This window comes from Convolutriloba macropyga, chromosome 11 (assembly GCF_964194025.1).
Source record: "Convolutriloba macropyga chromosome 11, txConMacr16.3, whole genome shotgun sequence".
NCBI classification, from domain to species: Eukaryota; Metazoa; Xenacoelomorpha; order Acoela; family Convolutidae; genus Convolutriloba; species Convolutriloba macropyga.
This window is the reverse complement of record NC_134478.1, coordinates 52,568,646-52,586,169: the sequence shown is the minus strand read 5'-3', so window position 1 is coordinate 52,586,169 and position 17,524 is coordinate 52,568,646. Positions and strand designations below refer to the sequence as shown.

General features: G+C 33.4%; 1 protein-coding gene across 1 annotated transcript; it reads right to left on the bottom strand.

Moving 5' to 3' along the window:
* Positions 1–408: 408 nt before the first annotated feature.
* LOC142349590 (uncharacterized) lies at positions 409–16,513 on the bottom strand. The gene is made up of 3 exons (XM_075401267.1): positions 16,454–16,513; positions 4,074–4,295; positions 409–1,333 (listed from the first exon to the last, which is right to left on the bottom strand). The coding sequence occupies exons 2-3, from the start codon at positions 4,286–4,288 to the stop codon at positions 475–477; spliced, it is 1,074 nt and encodes a 357-aa protein (XP_075257382.1). The 5' UTR covers positions 4,289–4,295; positions 16,454–16,513; the 3' UTR covers positions 409–474.
* Between the last annotated feature and the right edge of the window lie 1,011 nt (positions 16,514–17,524).

The following is a 17,524-nucleotide window of genomic DNA, read 5'->3' as shown; positions in this document are numbered from 1 at the left end:
TAATACAGAGTAAAATGGTTATATTTTAAATAGTCTTCTGTGTTTAAAAGTACACACGTAAATTAATTTTTGAATGTATTGAAAATCCTAAGAATCGCAATTAATTTTTATCCGTCTTCGAATTATAATATTTGGTGAAATTATTTTTGGTTCATATTGAAACAAGTTTTTCAGCTCTTTAAAATTCTCAAACAGCTTTAATGTTGCAGCTGAAAGTATAGAGGTCATGTGCCTCTGCTTGAAGTTGCCGCTTGAAAGTGACGTTTATCGAGAGCTGCGTAGCCTATATGCTAGAACTTTGAAGCGATTTCTACAAAAATCTTCTAAAATACACAAATTACACATTTCAAAATGCCAAAAATTCATTGGATTCCGATTTCTGGCGTTGTATCTACGAACTTGGGGCATTTTAACTTCTGACACTTCCGGCATTTTGCAACATGCACGTGCGTTTTTTAAGCAATGTTAATGCATTTATTTAAAAGGTTTGAGTTTATTTTTCATAGTATCGATCAGTTTTGTAGACAACCGATGCGCCAGTTGAGTTTTGTTCACAGTTTTTAGCATTTCATTGTACATTTTGACCATAACTGTTCTGTCGTTCGTCAGCGAAAAAGACAAACATCGTAATGCCAAATCGCTGTCATTGAGCAGTTTTGTCCAGTTTACTGAAAATTCAGTCAAATGAAGTTTGTCATACGTTTTAGTTTCATAACCACAGCCAATTTTCAGTTTTCGATTTTCTTCACGCAGTTGTTCAACTTCGGCAGAACAGTTTTCAGACGAGCAATGTTCGGCCTGAAATTTTCGAAATAGTTTCTCAAATTTTTCACGTGCCTTTTCCGAAAACCATATATCGCGTTTGTGATATTCTAGAACTTTCTTCATATTTTGATCCGAAAGCCTGAAATTAGATTTAGTGTGAACTTTCTCAATGTACGCAAAATTTGACAGTGGTAAGCATGACATTTTGTGTAACATTATCATCGATTCGTCAAACTTTTCACGAGGAATTACTAAATCAATATTATCCATAATTTTAGTTGCACAAGTTTGAAAATGGGTAAAATTGTCGTTGAAACAAGAGCCCAAAGTATATTTTGACATGGAGTCGGAAAAAACATGTTTTTCCTGATTTTGGTGTCGTTTGAGTAAAGCTCGTCCGTATGGTTGGTCGAATGCTCCCTCTGAAAAATTGGCGTCAAGGCGATGGTACCTGATTAGGGAATTGACCTGGTCTTCGGCGTCTCTGGAACCAGCTATCCAGATGTACTTGTCCCGAGGGAAAAAGGTTTGGAAGACTTCTAGGGAGTTTAATTGTTGGTGTCCTACTCTATAATGTCATCTGCTTTTCTATTTCTGTTGATAATTTATTCGCAGAAAAACTCAACAATGTTAGGTGCTAACTTTTTCTAAATCTTGCAGGAGAATAAATTTATCAAAACATTTTTTCAATTTGCTTGTTCAATGAATACAGAAAACAATTTAATTCCCGGATCAAAATTGAATGGTTTCATTGTAAGAACTTGCAAGCTACCAGCGATTTCTTACAAGACGAATAGAATGAAGACCAATTTATTTACTTTGACAATGAAGCTGAAATATGAAAATATAAATTCAATCGAAGTCAAAACTGGGTATGATATTTCTTAAGAACAATCTTAAAAAAGCAACCGAGCTCCAATAATTTCACTGTAGGACAATTTATAGTCCTTTAATGTGAATGAAATAGTGCAATGAGATTTAGCATTCATTATACGACTTGTAAACGCATTTTTTGAGCTGACCGAAATGAAAAATAACAATTTCATGATCTTAGGTAACTCGAATTGATACTGTTCAAACTGAGATGGTAACTTTCGCGGGCTTTCCAGAGTAAATGTTAGAATATAAAATTGATTTAACCAATTGTAGTTGACAGGAATTCATTAGCGAGAAACTTACAAACTAGCCACTCGACTCGCAAATTCTTACAAGTAAATCAATCGACTTGCAAGTTCTCACAAGATAACAATTCGACCTCAAAGTTCTCACAATTTAACCATCTGTCCTTGAACTAATTCACATAATCTTTCGTTTGAATTGTGGACTTAAAAACGAATAATTTTAGCCGAGCACGCAATTTTAGCTGCAATTGATCCCTCGCATCCCAGTCAAAAGTGTCCGGATCTTTTCTGCTAGCGTCCCCCCGCTTAGTTAGGCGCCCCCATTTATAAATGTGTAAACATATTGTTAAAGCTATGTAATTTTATACGTGAACATATATGAGCAATATGCATTTACTAAAAGCTAGCACAGCTATGATTTGATAGTATTACGTATTCAACCAAAATTTGTTGCATATAACGTAAGCATCAATAAAAATTTCTGCATTAGATCGTTTTTGGTGTTATCGGCTACAATAGGGCTTGATTTTTTAAAAATTTTTAAGGAAACTAATCTAAAAGTGCCTTCAATCTACCTAGACACCCTTGTTTCAATGAAATGCAAATATCGCTCTTACAATTCGCGAAAACTTAGATTTTGGGGGGTTCAAATTTTAACGGCTATATAAGGCTGGGGGGCGCTAGCAGAAAAGATCCAAGTGTTCATCCCTTTGGTCCAGTAGATTATGACCACCCGTAATTCTTACATCTTTATAATGCAGTCAGTATAAACATTCTTTGTCATCGTGAGTTTTCAAAGCAAAAAAAACAAAATTTTCCCGTGAAATTATTTTTTAATGTATTGGAGAAACTTCTCGTGATATACTGCAGAACCCTGCAAGAGAAAACTCCTCATATTGATTTGCACTGTAAAAAAACTGAAGATGAGCTGCTTCTTTTTTATACTGTAGCAGACCAAACATTTTGAGAAACAATGATGAATTTTTATATTGTTTACAGTGGCCAGCCAAAATTCATCACTCGGGAAAAAGATGTTTTTTTGACATGAAAGTGACATTTTTTGGCACTGAAAATCAATATAATTCAAATGTTTGCGCCAAAAATCATCAACCATCATATCGGATAAAAGCAAAGAAATATCTGTGATTTATGCAGTCGGTTCTTGCGAAACAGAGAGAGCGTAATTTAAAAAACTTAATTTGCGTTTGCTTGTAACTTTTTTCTGCGCTTGAGTGAATCAAATATTTTAACTGCTAATTCATAAATTCAATTGATTCGAATTGACTCAGCACTTTGAGTTGAGTTCAGCAGATCAGAACGCACAGCCAAATTGATTTTAACGAAACAAAATTTAGTGTGGCTTCAATTTTGATTCGATTCAAAGGTAATTGATGTTTATAGTATCAGTTTATACGGCAACCGATGGCAATTTGATGGCATCAAACGCAAACACTTATTAGCAGATGAGGTGCATAATTATCGCAGAAGTCTTCTTTAATGATGAAAGATGAAATGACGATCACAAAATCTGCAGACAGTTGAGAGTCAATGGAGAGAGAAGATAGAGAAAGGTATAAGAAGGCACGAACTACGTCCTCTAGTAATGAGGGGATTTTAGGAACTAACCAGAATTGAATTAACTGAAACCGTAATTGATAGAAGACAAAATTGCAAGAAGTCATTCAATTTTTTTTTTGTTAGAGACAACTATCAAATTTTTTTTTAATTGATTATTTTGTATTCTCAGTTTTTGGCAGTCACTTGACGTAAAATCAAGTAAAATTTTGACAAGTTTTGTCACACGGATTTATGTTATGACAATTTCTTAAGGATTAGATTTTTTTAGAAGTTCAGCAACCTTTGACCTGTTTTCTCTATTATCTACAAACCCAGTCCCAATATTAAACACCATTTTGAAGCAAAAGGGCAATTTTCTTATTGCAAAGTGTATTTTGTCCATTTTTCATTCTAATCACAACACATATAATTTCGATATAATGCAAATAGCTAAAATTGCTTTGTGGGTTTAAAATCTATTTTTATTTCACCTTCAAAAATCGAAAAAACGACTGACTGCGGGGCAAGAAATATTAGTTACAGTATTTGCCACCTTTTATGCAATCGGCTAGAAGTATTCCTCAAAAATTCAAAGATTCACAGAAAAGCAGAGTCAAATTGAGCTCATACGGTATAAAGTATCCGACTTCCTTGTTCTCCCGTTGAATTTTTCGAGGCAATCCTGATCGCAAATTTGGACTCGTTTGAACAATTCTGTACTTGCGTTGTTGAGATGCAATTTGCAACAGGACAGCCTGCATAGTGTTGCTTGCAACCTTCATGTTCTTGATAAACATAAACTTCTGCTTCGCATTTGCGCAATAATCAGGTCGAGTTGCATTCATAACATTGCTAAAAAAAGGGAGCGAAAAGTCGTCGGTGTACACCTAGACACGCTGTAAATAATTCACTTTCAACTTTTTTTTCAAGCAAAAAATCAAGGTTCAAGCAGAAAGAAATTGGGTTCAAGGATTGTGATTTTTTTGACAAATGACGTGTCTTAATTGAAAATGCATTCTTTCGAGTTCTAGGTTCACCAGTCTTGAGGAACTTTAGTTTTAACGAAAATCTCGTTGTGCTGGTGTTTTTCAATTTATTTGTCATCACTTGTTGTTAGTTAAAATGAATTTTTTCTGCTTCCTTATCTGGCAATAATTGATCACAGTCGGCCATCAATCGACAGAAAAATCGTTTTATGAATACTCTCCTGCATATAATACAGACAAAAAGCGGATAACACAATCTATAATTTCATAAAGGTTTCATACTCATAAAAATTTAACCCTTCTAGAGACCAATGGTGGCCTAAAAACTTTTTAATTGAGTATCGCTGTAAACAATAAATTAGTCACATATTCGACAAAAATTTTTATTGCAGCGGAAATTTGCTTTGTTATATTAGTGAACAGAAACTAGGTCAAAAAATGTAGCTTGGAACAAAAACACGATTTGAATAAGTTCCAGCGTAGATGTAGCAGCTAAAAAATTTTGAATATCAATTATACGACAGGTTCTTCCTAACGGATCTTCAGAGTTTTAAGTGTCGCCTTTAAATGGCTGCTACAATAGTTCAAATTATGTTATTCATTTAGAAATTAACAGCGTTAAAATGATGCCAACTGGATTTCGGAATTATGATTTTTAGTACAAATGGTCTGTTCTAAATCCAAATGCAAATGAAACAGATTAGACCAAATTTTAAATTGACCGATTTGCTGTTTTGTTCTAATTTTTTTCTTTTTCGTAAATTTGAGCTTATATTACTTCAGAGCCCAAAGATTTGAAAAATAAAAAAAGTTTTAGAAACAGTGCTTTAAATCAAAAGGCTTTTATAATCAGGCACGCCAATTCCGTCTGGAGTTTTGTTCAGAGTTGAAGTAATGCGACCGCTTTGTTGTTTGAAGCAATGCTAAAAACATGTTATCAAATTTTGGTTATAACCTAAAAATTAGAAGATTAGTATAGAAAAAAATGCGGATACTGATTATGCGAAAACTGAAATTGACCTCGAAAAACTAAATTAATTGTTGCACCTTAATTCAATTTCTGATTTTTTTTTCAATTCATACTTCAATTGTCTGGTTTTTGAGAAGAAAACTCTATTTCTGGCAATAAAACAACTTTCGTAATTGGAAGAAAATGATCCAAAAACAAAGTGAAATCCATTTGGAATTGACACTGAGATAGTTTTTATTTTTAATTTTTAAAAATAACAAACTTTATTTACTTGATCAAGTAGTTATTTGAAACGTAAAATCTTATTTCTGGTAACAGCAAAATTCAATTAAATTGAAATAAGACACTATTAATTCAGAAACCAAGTTTTTAACTGTAAGGACAATCGGAAGCTTTTATCTTCAAAAAAATCATACGCATTAAATAATTTTACTTAAAAAGAAACGATTTTTCAGGTTGACATATTTGATTTCGTTTTTTAAAAATTTTAGTGTTATTTAAAAACTGAGTCTTCGAGGAAAAAATAAACATATAGGAGCACACGCAAAAAAATTTTTTATTTGAGACTGCTTAATTTTGAAGGACATTTTTGTAGTTCATCATTCAAAATATATGTTTTGATGGAACTGTTTTTTTTTAATGAAATGACAAGACTGTAAAAAAATCGATACATTTTCATAATTCTTTAAAAACTGCTTGGTTCTGTTTCTAAGCGTGGAGGTTTTTGTTTTGTTTGAAGAGTTCAGTTTAAATTGAACAAAACTCTATGTCAGGCCACGTGTAAAGTATCACTTGCTAGTTTAAGACTTATATTGGGACTCATCACCTGGGCATCATTCTGCTCATTCTACCGAATTTGGACAACATTTTTCTCTGTAGTCTCTACACATTTCTGTGGAAAATAAAACAGATAATGCGCAGAGAAATTGGACTAAGACTATTGCTAAAATAAAAAATGTTTTTAAAAACAGCTATAGCTATTTTTTAAAAAGAAATCTTGGGAGAAGATTTTTTATGGTGGCTTCTTTCCTGGGATCGATGTAAACTTTTTTCATGGAAAAAAGTCACATGTGAAACATTCCCTTGAAAAATTTTTTTTTGATGAAGCGAAACCTATTAACTTAATAGCCTAGTTAGTTAACAGTCTTGGGCAATTTGGGTGTGAATTCACTTAGTTTTCGTCAAGCATAGAACCTTTTTTTGTCTAATTCGTATGAGTAAACCAAAAATTGTACACAATTTGTCATAGTAAATTTGATATTTTTTTTTGTATGAACGCGAAAAAAATCAAGTTCAAATCAGATATTTATTGAATCCAGTGATTCAAAAGGGATACATATTATCGCAGTATTAGAAAGAAATGTCTATTTAATTTTCACCCAGGAGTGAAAAAGTTCCTAGGAAACTACGCACAATTTTTATTGTCCATTTTTTGTAGGTGTCAAATTCTACAGAGAAGAAAAAGTCACCTTATGTATAAAAAGCAACCCTGCAAGGTGGTTTCAGAACGCTAAACTAAAACATTATATAAAAATTGATGAGAAGAATTAACTTTTAATGTCAAAATATCACAAGAGCGCAATTTACAATGTTGTACCCGTGAAATTCTTCTTTTTGGCCAGCAATAACCATTAATGTGAAATTTAATAGGAACTAACGTTTTCCCTCATAGTAAATGACTTGATACAGTAGAAACTTTACAAAAACTTTAACTTTACAGAAACTTCGCGTTTTAAATTATCGAGAGTTTAATGTTTTGTCTAATTTCAATGTTAACTAAAACAGTTTGAGCATCAATTCAATCACTGTTGTGATCACTCTTGCGCAAATTTACCACAAACCTTACCTTGGAAATAAGGGTGAAAAATTATTGTCTCGCAAATCGAGGAAGAAGAAAATTGTTGCCCAAAATATGACAGCTACATTTTGAACTGTGCTAACCTGCCATTAAGCTTAAGCATTCTGCTTTTGCCATTATGCAAATAAGGCGCTGGAATTACACTAAGTTGGACTTGATTGAGGGTTTGGTAAAATGAAGCAAATAATATTACCACCGCAATAACTGCAAGGCATGAAGCAGTAAAAACTGCTTTCGTTCTATGAATACTCTCCTGTACATAATACAGGCAGAAAGCGAATTACACAATCTATAATTTCATAAAAGTTTCATACTCATAAAAACTAAACCTTTCTAGTGACCAATGGTGGCCTAAAAACTGTTTTTATTTGAGTATCGCTTAAAACAATAAATTAGTCACATGTTCGACAAATTTTTTTATTGCTGCTTTGTTATATTAGTGAACAGAAACTAGGTCAAAAAATGTAGCTTGGAACAAAAACACAATTTGAATAAGTTCAAGCGTAGATGTATTAGCCAAAAAATTTTAATATCATTTATACGACACGATCTTCAGAGTTTTAAGTGTCGCCTTTAAATGGCTGCTACGATAGTTCAAATTATGTTATTCATTTAGAAATTAACAGAGTTAAAAGGATGCTAATAGCAGCAACTGGATTCGCGAATTATGATTTTTAGTTCAAAGGGTCTGCTCTAAATCCAAAGGCAAAAGAAAAAGATTAGACCAAATTTTAAATCGACCGATTTGCTGTTTTGTTCTAATTTTTTTTCTTTTTCGTAAATTTGAGCTTATATTACTTCAGAGCCCAAAGATTTGAAAAATAAAAAAAGTTTTAGAAACAGTGCTTTAAATCAAAAGGCTTTTATAATCAGGCACGCCAATTCCGTCTGGAGTTTTGTTCAGAGTTGAAGTATTGCGATCGCTTTGTTGTTTGAAGCAATGCTAAAAACATGTTATCAAATTTTGGTTATAACCTAAAAATCAGAAAATTATTATGAAAAAAAAATGCGGATACTGATTATGCGAAAACTGAAATTATTAAAATAGAGAAACCAAAATTGACCTCGAAAAATTAAATTAATTGTTGCACGTTAATTCAATTTCTGATTTTTTTTCAATTCATATTTCAATTGTCTGGTTTTTGAGAAGAAAACTCTATTTCTGGCAATAAAACAACTTTCGTAATTGGAAGAAACTGATCCAAAAACAAAGTGATCTCCATTTGGGATTGACACTGAGATAGTTTTTATTTTTAATTTTTAAAAATAACAAACTTTATTTACTTGATCAAGTAGTTATTTGAAACGTAAAATCTTATTTCTGTTACAGCAAAATTCAATTAAATTTAAATACGACACTATTAATTCAGAAACCAAGTTTTAAACTTTAGGGACACTCGGAAGTTTTTATCTTCAAAAAAAATCAAACGCAATAAATAATTTTACTTAAAAAGAAACGATTTTTCAGGTTGACATATTTAATTTCGTTTTTTAAAAATTTTAGTATTTTTTAAAAACTGAGTCTTCGAGGAAAAAATATATATAGGAGCACACGCAAAAACCTTTTTTAATTGAGACTGCTTAATTTTGAAGGACATTTTTGTAATTCATCCTTCAAAATATATGTTTTGTTGGAACTGTTTTTTTTTAAAGAAATGACAAGACTGTAAAAAAATCGATACATTTTCATAATTTTTTAAAAACTGCTTGGTTCTGTTTCGAAGCGTGCAGGTTTTTGTTTTGTTTCAAGAGTTCAGTTTAAATTGAACAAAACTCTATGTCAGGCCACGTGTAAAGTATCACTTGCAAGTTTAAGACTTATATTGGGACTCATCACCTGGGCATCATTCTGCTCATTCTACCGAATTTTGACAACATTTTTCTCTGTGGTCTCTACACATTTCCGGGGAAAATAAAACAGATAATGCGCAGAGAAACTGGAAAAAGACTATCGCTAAAATAAAAATAGTTTTGGAAACAGCTATAGCTATTTTCTAAAAAGAAATCTTGGGAGAAGATTTTTTCTGGAGGCTTCTTTCCTGGGATCGATGTAAACTTTTTTTATGGAAAAAAGTCACATGTGAAACATTCCCTTGAAAATTTTTTTTTGATGAAGCGAAACCTATTAACTTAATAGCCTAGTTAGTTAACAGTCTTGGGCAATTTGGGTGTGAATTCACTTAGTTTTCGTCAAGCATCGAGCCTTTTTTTGTCTAATTCGGATGAGTAAACCAAAAATTGTACACAATTTGTCATAGTAAATTTGATAGTTTTTTTGTATGAACGCGAAAAAAATCAAGTGCAAATCGGATATTTATTGAATCCAGTGATTCAAAAGGGACACATATTATCGCATTATTAGAATGAAATGTCTATTTAATTTTCACCCAGGAGTGAACAAGTTCCTAGGAAACTACACACAATTTTTATTGTCCATTTTTTTGTACGTGTCAAATTCTACAGAGAAGAAAAAGTCACCTTATGTATAAAAGTCAACCCTGCAAGGTGGTTTCAGAACGCTAAACTAAAACATTATATAAAAATTGATGAGAAGAATTAACTTTTAATGTGAAATATCACAAGAGCGCGATTTTTACAATGTTGTACCCGTGAAATTTTTCTTTTTGGCCAGTAATAACCATTAATGTGAAATTTAATAGGGACTAAAGTTTTCCCTCATAGTAAATGACTTGATACAGTAGAAACTTTACAATAACTTTAACTTTACAGAAACTTTACGTCACGTTTTAAATTTTCGAGAGTTTAATGTTTTGTCTAATTTCAATGTTGACTAAAACAGTTTGAGCATCAATTCAATCACTTTTTTGAACACTCGTGTGCAAATTTACCACAGATCTGACCTTGGAAGTAAGGGTGAACAATTATTGTCTCGCAAATCGAGGAAGAAAAAAATTGTTGCCCAAAATATGACAGCTACATTTTGAACTGTGCTAACCTGCCATTAAGAGTAAGCATTCTGCTTGTTCCATTATGCAAATAAGGCGCTGGAATTACACTAAGTTGGACTTGATTGAGGGTTTGGTAAAATGAAGCGAATAATATTACCACCGCAATAACTGCAAGGAATGAAACAGTAAAAACTGCTTTTGAAAAGTGATTTTGGGCAAATACTTTTAAATTTGTGCGGTGCGCAAAAAAGCTTTTTGTGGTTGAACGGACATAAATACGCAAACTTTCCATAATTCTTGAACAATAGCGATTCTTTTATGAATAAAAATATTAAATAGTAATGAAGGTTGCATTAAACACCCTGCAATCTTCAATTTTCAGTAAACCTGGTCAGAAATTTCTGCTCACGCTTCTATTTAACCATTAACAAAACGCAAAAATCGATTTAGAAAAAAAAGAACAGGACGCCTCCATTTTGCGCTGATTGACGTTCAGAAAATTAAAAATCATGAATAAATTCACCATTTAATTGTTGTGTGAATAAATTAATAAAAACTGGAATATACTATGCTGTGAATAAGAAATTCAACAGAAGAAAATCCATCATTAATCAGAATTCTAAGGCGTCGGATAGACTGTAATACTTCAAGCAAATTTTCGGAACAAATTCGCGCGTGATCGCTTTGAATTCCAAGTAATATTATAATGAAGCAGCATATTAAGCTTCACAACAGATAAAAATTGAAAATTAATGAAAATAATATTAGAATTACAAATGGTTATTAAACTTATAACAATAATATTATTAATTTGTTTCGTAATTGCAGTGAAGCTCGTTTGAAATTTTTTTAAAAAAAATTATTGGACAAAGACTCAACCATTTAGTTGAGTTAGAGACGAAAGTCTAATCAGTGATGGCTTCTGTACACTTCCAGAAAATTTCACATAAAAAACATTGATATAGTAAAGTTTTGGTCGAAAGTCATTTCTGGAAGGTCGAATGAGAGCTCTCTTTGATCCGATATTTCAAGTTCGTACAGTCGTTTTCAAATTTATGAAGTATTTAATTTTAATTAAGTTTCTCAAATTTTGAAATTGGCGAATCTGCTCATGATTTTCTTTCAACGAGATATAAAGCTCTGCTCTGCTCCATGTCCTCCCTTTTATGTCAATTTGTGACAAAAAATGTTTGCCATTTGGTGAAAAAAGAGTAGAAGTGTGATTTGTTTTTTCTGCCATAAAAACTAAAATAAGAACAAAGAGGTTAAAGTTTACATGCCTTGAAAAGTTTCTAATATAGTTTATGAAATAATCAAAACGGTTGTATTTTATTCATTAAAGATTTATTCATCAACCCGATTAAAGATTGATATTAGCCATTCAGCTGATTCTTCTTACATCAAACATAAAAACTGATTGGTCCTATTTGTCTTTTTAATGGTATTTTTTAAAGCTGACAGTGCCAAAACTCCACTCCACTGTATATTCTTTGCCGACATGGTTTGTAAGAAAACTCTACTGAATAACAGATGAAAGAGGGCTAAGAATTTGACAACTTGCAGTTTTTGTTAAAGAAGCATGTGGATTTTTCAACAGATATATTGAGCGATTAGCAGCAAAAATATGCAAAAAGTTATGCCATTTCTCGCAATAACTACATTTAGATATACTTCAAATTAAAGATTTCGTTCAAGGTGTGATCCTGAATAACCACAAATCTCTGAAAGTATCATAACATTCCAGTTAAAAGTAACCTTTTCTTTTAATTCATCTCAAATAGTGAAAAATAGGGAGCTCTTTTTTCAGCTTTCAAAAGTCAGTTGATTTTCATTCAAGTTACTGTCTGTCTCCGTTAAAAATTTTTCAATTTATTCGTCAGTTTTTTCTCCTAGATATTTTCCACATAGAATATTAGTATCAATAGCATATTGCGCAGATTTAAAATTACGTTTCATTTTCTGCGAGAAATATTTAACGTATACAAGAAAAATTATGGGCCCTAAGACTGCGCCCTGGATTACACCATGAATAATGAGAAGTTTCAGATGTCTCAGAGCCTATTTATATAACTGTATATAACTGTAGTGATAATTTATATAACACGTTGCCTTTACATTTCAATCTACATACTTCTTACACTCTTTGTGCCAAGTATTAAAAAAACGGCAACCAAATTTGATCAAATGATTTTATATTTATAAAGTTTGTTTCCACAGCCCATGGCCTCCAACATCTATGTCAAGACTTTGGTCTTGAGGAGATGATTTTGGAGTTGGGTTGCATTTTACAGATTCATAGAAGCATTTTGTTGCTCATGAAAACTTTTTTTTACCTGGCTGTTTTAAATTTGTGCTCAATTGTTCAGATAAGGGAATACAACACATCCTTTTTTTTATTTTTGAGTCAACTTTCATCTTTAGCAATCAAAAATTCAATTACAATGCATTAAGTGTGTCTTGGGGATTTCGCATTGTGTTTAGAAACGATGTTGGATTAACAATTACGGTTCTTTACTTTAAAGCTGTTATAAAATTTTCCCTAAAAATCTAAATGTAAAAGAACCTAGTAAACAACGTCAAAATGCGATCCCTTAACATCACAATTTTAACCTTGACTATTTTAACCATGAAAACCTTAACATCACAGTTTTTTATTATCTTAAATATACAGCAGATGGGACTTTTCCTTAATGAGACAAGGTAACAATAAAAAGAAAAAAATGAGGACAAATTCAAAAATCTATCAACGTTTTTTCAACCAAATAGTTTCAAACGTGTTAAAAACATTAGCTTTTAATAAAATAATTCTCAATAAATTTACTAAAAAGTCATAACGAAACTGATTGGACCTGTCTTTGGTTATACTAAGCCATAGAAAAAGACTAAAGATGGAGAAAATCTCAAGAAATTACAAACAATCTGCAAAAAATACAAATTTGTTAAGCCATTAAAATCATTAGCTGTTTATTAATATATTGTTTTTCTTATTTCAATTGTTATCCATACTAAATATTTCACTTGTGCCTCATTTGAAATTAATTGGGTTCTGTTATTATGCGAATGTGGTAAAAGAAGAGAAAAAACACAAATATTGCTTACTCAAAAAACATATTTGAAAACGCATATGGTCCCACAAACAAAACATCAGTTACGGCATAATATCACGAAAAAAATTACTTTTTCAAAATTCAGGGAACCGGATGGGATCTCTCATTGATGAGAATAGAATAGAAGTTGACGAAATGAACATCAAAAAATATACAAAAAACTACACAAGTAACAAAAAACGAAAAAAATATATTGAAAACCAATAATATCAAAAACTTTGAGAAATTTTGCAATGAACTGACTAAATAGAGTAATACCATTCAATCAATCCTCAGTTAGAAACTTATGAGATCTCTTAGCGTTTTACAACTACATAAAGAATAAAAAAACAGCAAAAACAGCAAATTCCAAAAAACGAGAAAAAAATGTCGGATCCATTAAAGAACGAACTTTTCAGTACAAACGTTTCTATTTTCAATTGATTTTTAACATCAAAAACATTTTTTTTTCTTCAACTATAAGACTTCAGAAAATCAACAAATATGAAAAAAAAATTTAAAACAACGAAGTCTTTGAGAAAACCTGTAGTATCAAGAACATTAAAGTCAATAGCTTTCAAAGGAAATCTACATATACGCTACGTTATGCCTCAATGGGAATAGAATGTTGTTTATTGTTAACCAGTCACCAGAAAGACATCAGAATAAGTCTTTTGACTATAAAAACAAAAATAAATACAGGCAAAAAGCAAAAACACATTAGAAAAGTGCGAGAAGAAAGTGTCAAAGCCATTTAATCCACAAGATTATCTTTGTTAATTTTTTCATGATTCTTTTAACGTCTTCTGTGAGCCAATGGAAGTCATCAAGATTAGAATGATGTGATAAGATTCCAAAAGGAAAGAAATTTATGAAAGAAATATCCGAATGTCCTAAAACTCCGTATTGGAGTCAGAAAGCCAATAATTGAAGACAAAACAACCAGACATATTAAAATTAGCTGCAGTGGAAATATCGGGGTCCAAGCCAAAAAAATATGAGCGATTCCATGAAAGCTATTTTCTGTTCATTGGGCTTCTTTGAACTGTAAATGAGGTTTGTCATTAACGGAAACTCGATGTGAGAGGTGATTTTTCTCTTAGCGACTCAACAAAATGTTAAAATTTCTCTAAAAAAACCAGCTCTCAAATAGAGTTCGAATTTTTTTTTGATAATAGGTTTCCCTTTGACACCAATTCTACTCTTTTTATTCGCCTTTCATCTATTAGGAACACCAACTTAATGCATTTTGTAATGTGAAAGAGAATTTTGAAATAAAGTTTTTATAGAAAATATGTTAATTCGAACAAAAATTAAGCTAAAAGTGAACAAAAGTGAACCAATTATCCCGTGTTCACATGAAAATTTAAACCTCGGTAACTCCTCGAAAACAAACGTAATTCAAAAAATCTTTTTAATTTTGAATTGTACGCTGGTCGAGTTTTTTAATGATACCACTCACGTTTCTCTACGATGCATATATCGATCGGCCAAAATTGTCTGAAGAAAAAAACCCATTTGAGTACATAGTTCCTCCCCCAACAAGTAGGGTCGGAGCAATAATTGCAAAAATGACTCAACTCAGGCCAGTTGAGGTTGCTGACGCAACCGACTTCCTATACGATCATCTCGGGTCACATCCGTTGGTAATATTTGACCCAAATTATATGATCACATAAGGGCCATAGTCGCTAAATAGTCTGGATAATTGCTGCACAAGGGAGATGCCTTGGGTCTGCAATGTGTGGTAATGCCGTAAACTCTGGAAATTGGTCTTCTCTGAGTTATCCTTTATCTGGATACCCGTGTTGACATAAATGCAAAAAATCGTTGCAAGAAGCGTCGATTTTTTGTCAATTTTTATGAGGAACTGTCGACTATCGTCGTTCGTTTTGTCGGTATCATCAGTCTCAATTTGATTTAAATTCAAAAGAAGTACAGTAAAACGTTTAAATACCGACGAAAACCGATCAAAACGACGAAAAAAGGGGCTTTGATCGATTTCTTATGATTGAATTCAATCCGAAGTAATTCTCAGCGCGGCCCAGGATGAAGTCCGCGACCCAAGACAGGTATGGGCCAGACGGACCTGGGTCGAGAACAGGGGGGGTCCGGTGCCACCGAGCTCATAATCTGGACAAATTTTTGGTCGCGCCGCTCGGTCTGGTCCATACCCAAATTGGGTCTCTTCTGTCTGGCCCATACCTGAATTGGGTATGTTCGGTCTGGCCAATACCCAATCCTCGGTCTCCTCGGTATGGTTCATACCCGGTCTCCAGTCTTGAAATCAAAACAGACCGACGATTGGGAATGGGCGAGACCAAACAGACGGACGATTGGGTATGGATAAAACGAAATATACAGACGATTGGGAATGGGCCAGAGAGAACAAACTGAAGAGCGAGTGTGGGCCAGCCCGACCAGGCCGATGACATGGTATGGGCCAGACCGAAGATTGGAAGATGGTGCGAGATTGATCATTAATGCAAATGGACTTTGGATACTTTTGAAGCCGATGCTTCTTACAAGCAAAACAGAGGGAATCTGGTCCGGGGTCGGCTATGTGTCTGTTCGGTCTGGCCCAGGGTTGGTCTTGGGTCTTATCAGTCTGGCCCAGGGTTGGTCTTCTGTCTGTTCGGTCTAGCCCATGTACTTTTTGGCCTGGCGCAGGGTTGGTCTTGGGTCGGTTTCGTCTGGCCCAGTGTTGGCCATGGGTCTGTTCTGTCTGGCCCATACCTGAATTCAGGACTGTTCTGTCTGAACCTCCCCGTCCGCGACCCAAGTCCGTCTGGCCCATACCTGTCTTGGGTCGATGACTGCATCCTGGGGGGGGGGGGGGGGGTAATCAACCTGCCTATTAGCACACAGCTGACGACAGCTTACAAACCCTCGCTGCAAAATAATGTTGAAAGTGTTTCTTTGAGCATATTGATCAGGAAACGAAATATACATCCCCAGTTCGATCAGGTCGATGACCCAGCTCAAAACGACTTCTGATCAGGCCGTCCCAAACCCTCGTTATTTCTGATCAGACTGTCGCAGACCAAAATGACTTCTGATCACCCTCAGTGAAATTATTTGTCCAGATTTTTGTGCAACCATAGCCAACAATTAACCCAGACCCCTCTCCAGACCTTTTGTGCGCTCCAAGTCAAAACCTGGTTAGATTTTTGTGCGCTGCAAACAACCTGTGATCAGTACCAATTGCACTCGAAGGAACTCGTTTGTAATTATAAGCAACTGCGCTCGAATTTGTCTCTGGTCTGACACAATAGCGCTAGAAGTCATCGGATCTGAAACTAGCGTTATACATTGACCTATTGTTTTAGTATTTCTATAAAAATTCATTAAACAAAGATTATTGCCTGCAGCAAAGACTATTGTCAAGTAAATTTGAATTCAAATTTAAAAAAATGAATCAGAAAAAGTAGACGGTGAACTTTTTGCATGAGAAAATTACATGTTGCTGGTACCAGTGACAAATTATTCGTATGAAATGTTGTACATATGATATAATTCTTTATAAACGAGACCAGTTATGTCTAGCCACTGGACTCATAAGCCGTGATCAGAGTAAATAGACCCCTAATGAGTCTCTGATCAAAACGTACCTAATTTGTTCAACCTTAGTAGAGCCAAAATAGCTTAAAAACATTTTCAAAAAAATCCGCCGGATAAATTTTTCATACCATGGGATAAGAACCTCTGATCATACCACAGGCCGTTTTCCAGTTTTTGCGCTTCGAAAGCGCATTCTGATCAGATCTTTCAGCGTTCCCAAACAACCTCTGTTCATACTCAATTAAGACCATTGTCCAGAAGATTACTTTGCACTCGAACATTCCTCTTAACTCTTTGTATTAGAAAGGAGTCTCTTTTAATTTGGAGTACAATTTCCTGCCGTCCGCCTGATGTTGGTTTGATTTGAAGTCATTAAGGTCCGGGTCCTGAACTTGGGTAGCAAATTGACCTGGGCCGAGGATTTCCCCAAAAATGGCCGGAAAAGAGTGTAAAGAGTGTACAAATTATACTTTTACGCCGTTAGTGCCCGGCTTATTATAGGTGGAGTTCTATCTTAAAGTAAAATTTTACTGGTGTGATTTAAAGGTGGATTACGAGTGGATTAATTTAATTTTACACTTTTTACACTCTTTTTTTCAACAATTAATCTTATTGTTACACTCTTTTGATTACACCATTTAAACTTCTTTTTACACTATTCTTTTACACGCTTTTTCTATCGTTCACACCAGTAAATTACACTTTAAATCG

What these genes read in the sequence shown, in the direction of transcription:
- LOC142349590 (XM_075401267.1), bottom strand. Translation starts at nt 4,288, where the DNA reads ATGAATGCAACTCGACCTGATTATTGCGCAAATGCGAAGCAGAAGTTT. An exon ending in GAAGTCGGATACTTTATACC is followed by an intron (nt 1,334 to 4,073) that starts GTATGAGCTCAA and finishes ATGACATTATAG; the next exon opens with AGTAGGACACCAACAATTAA.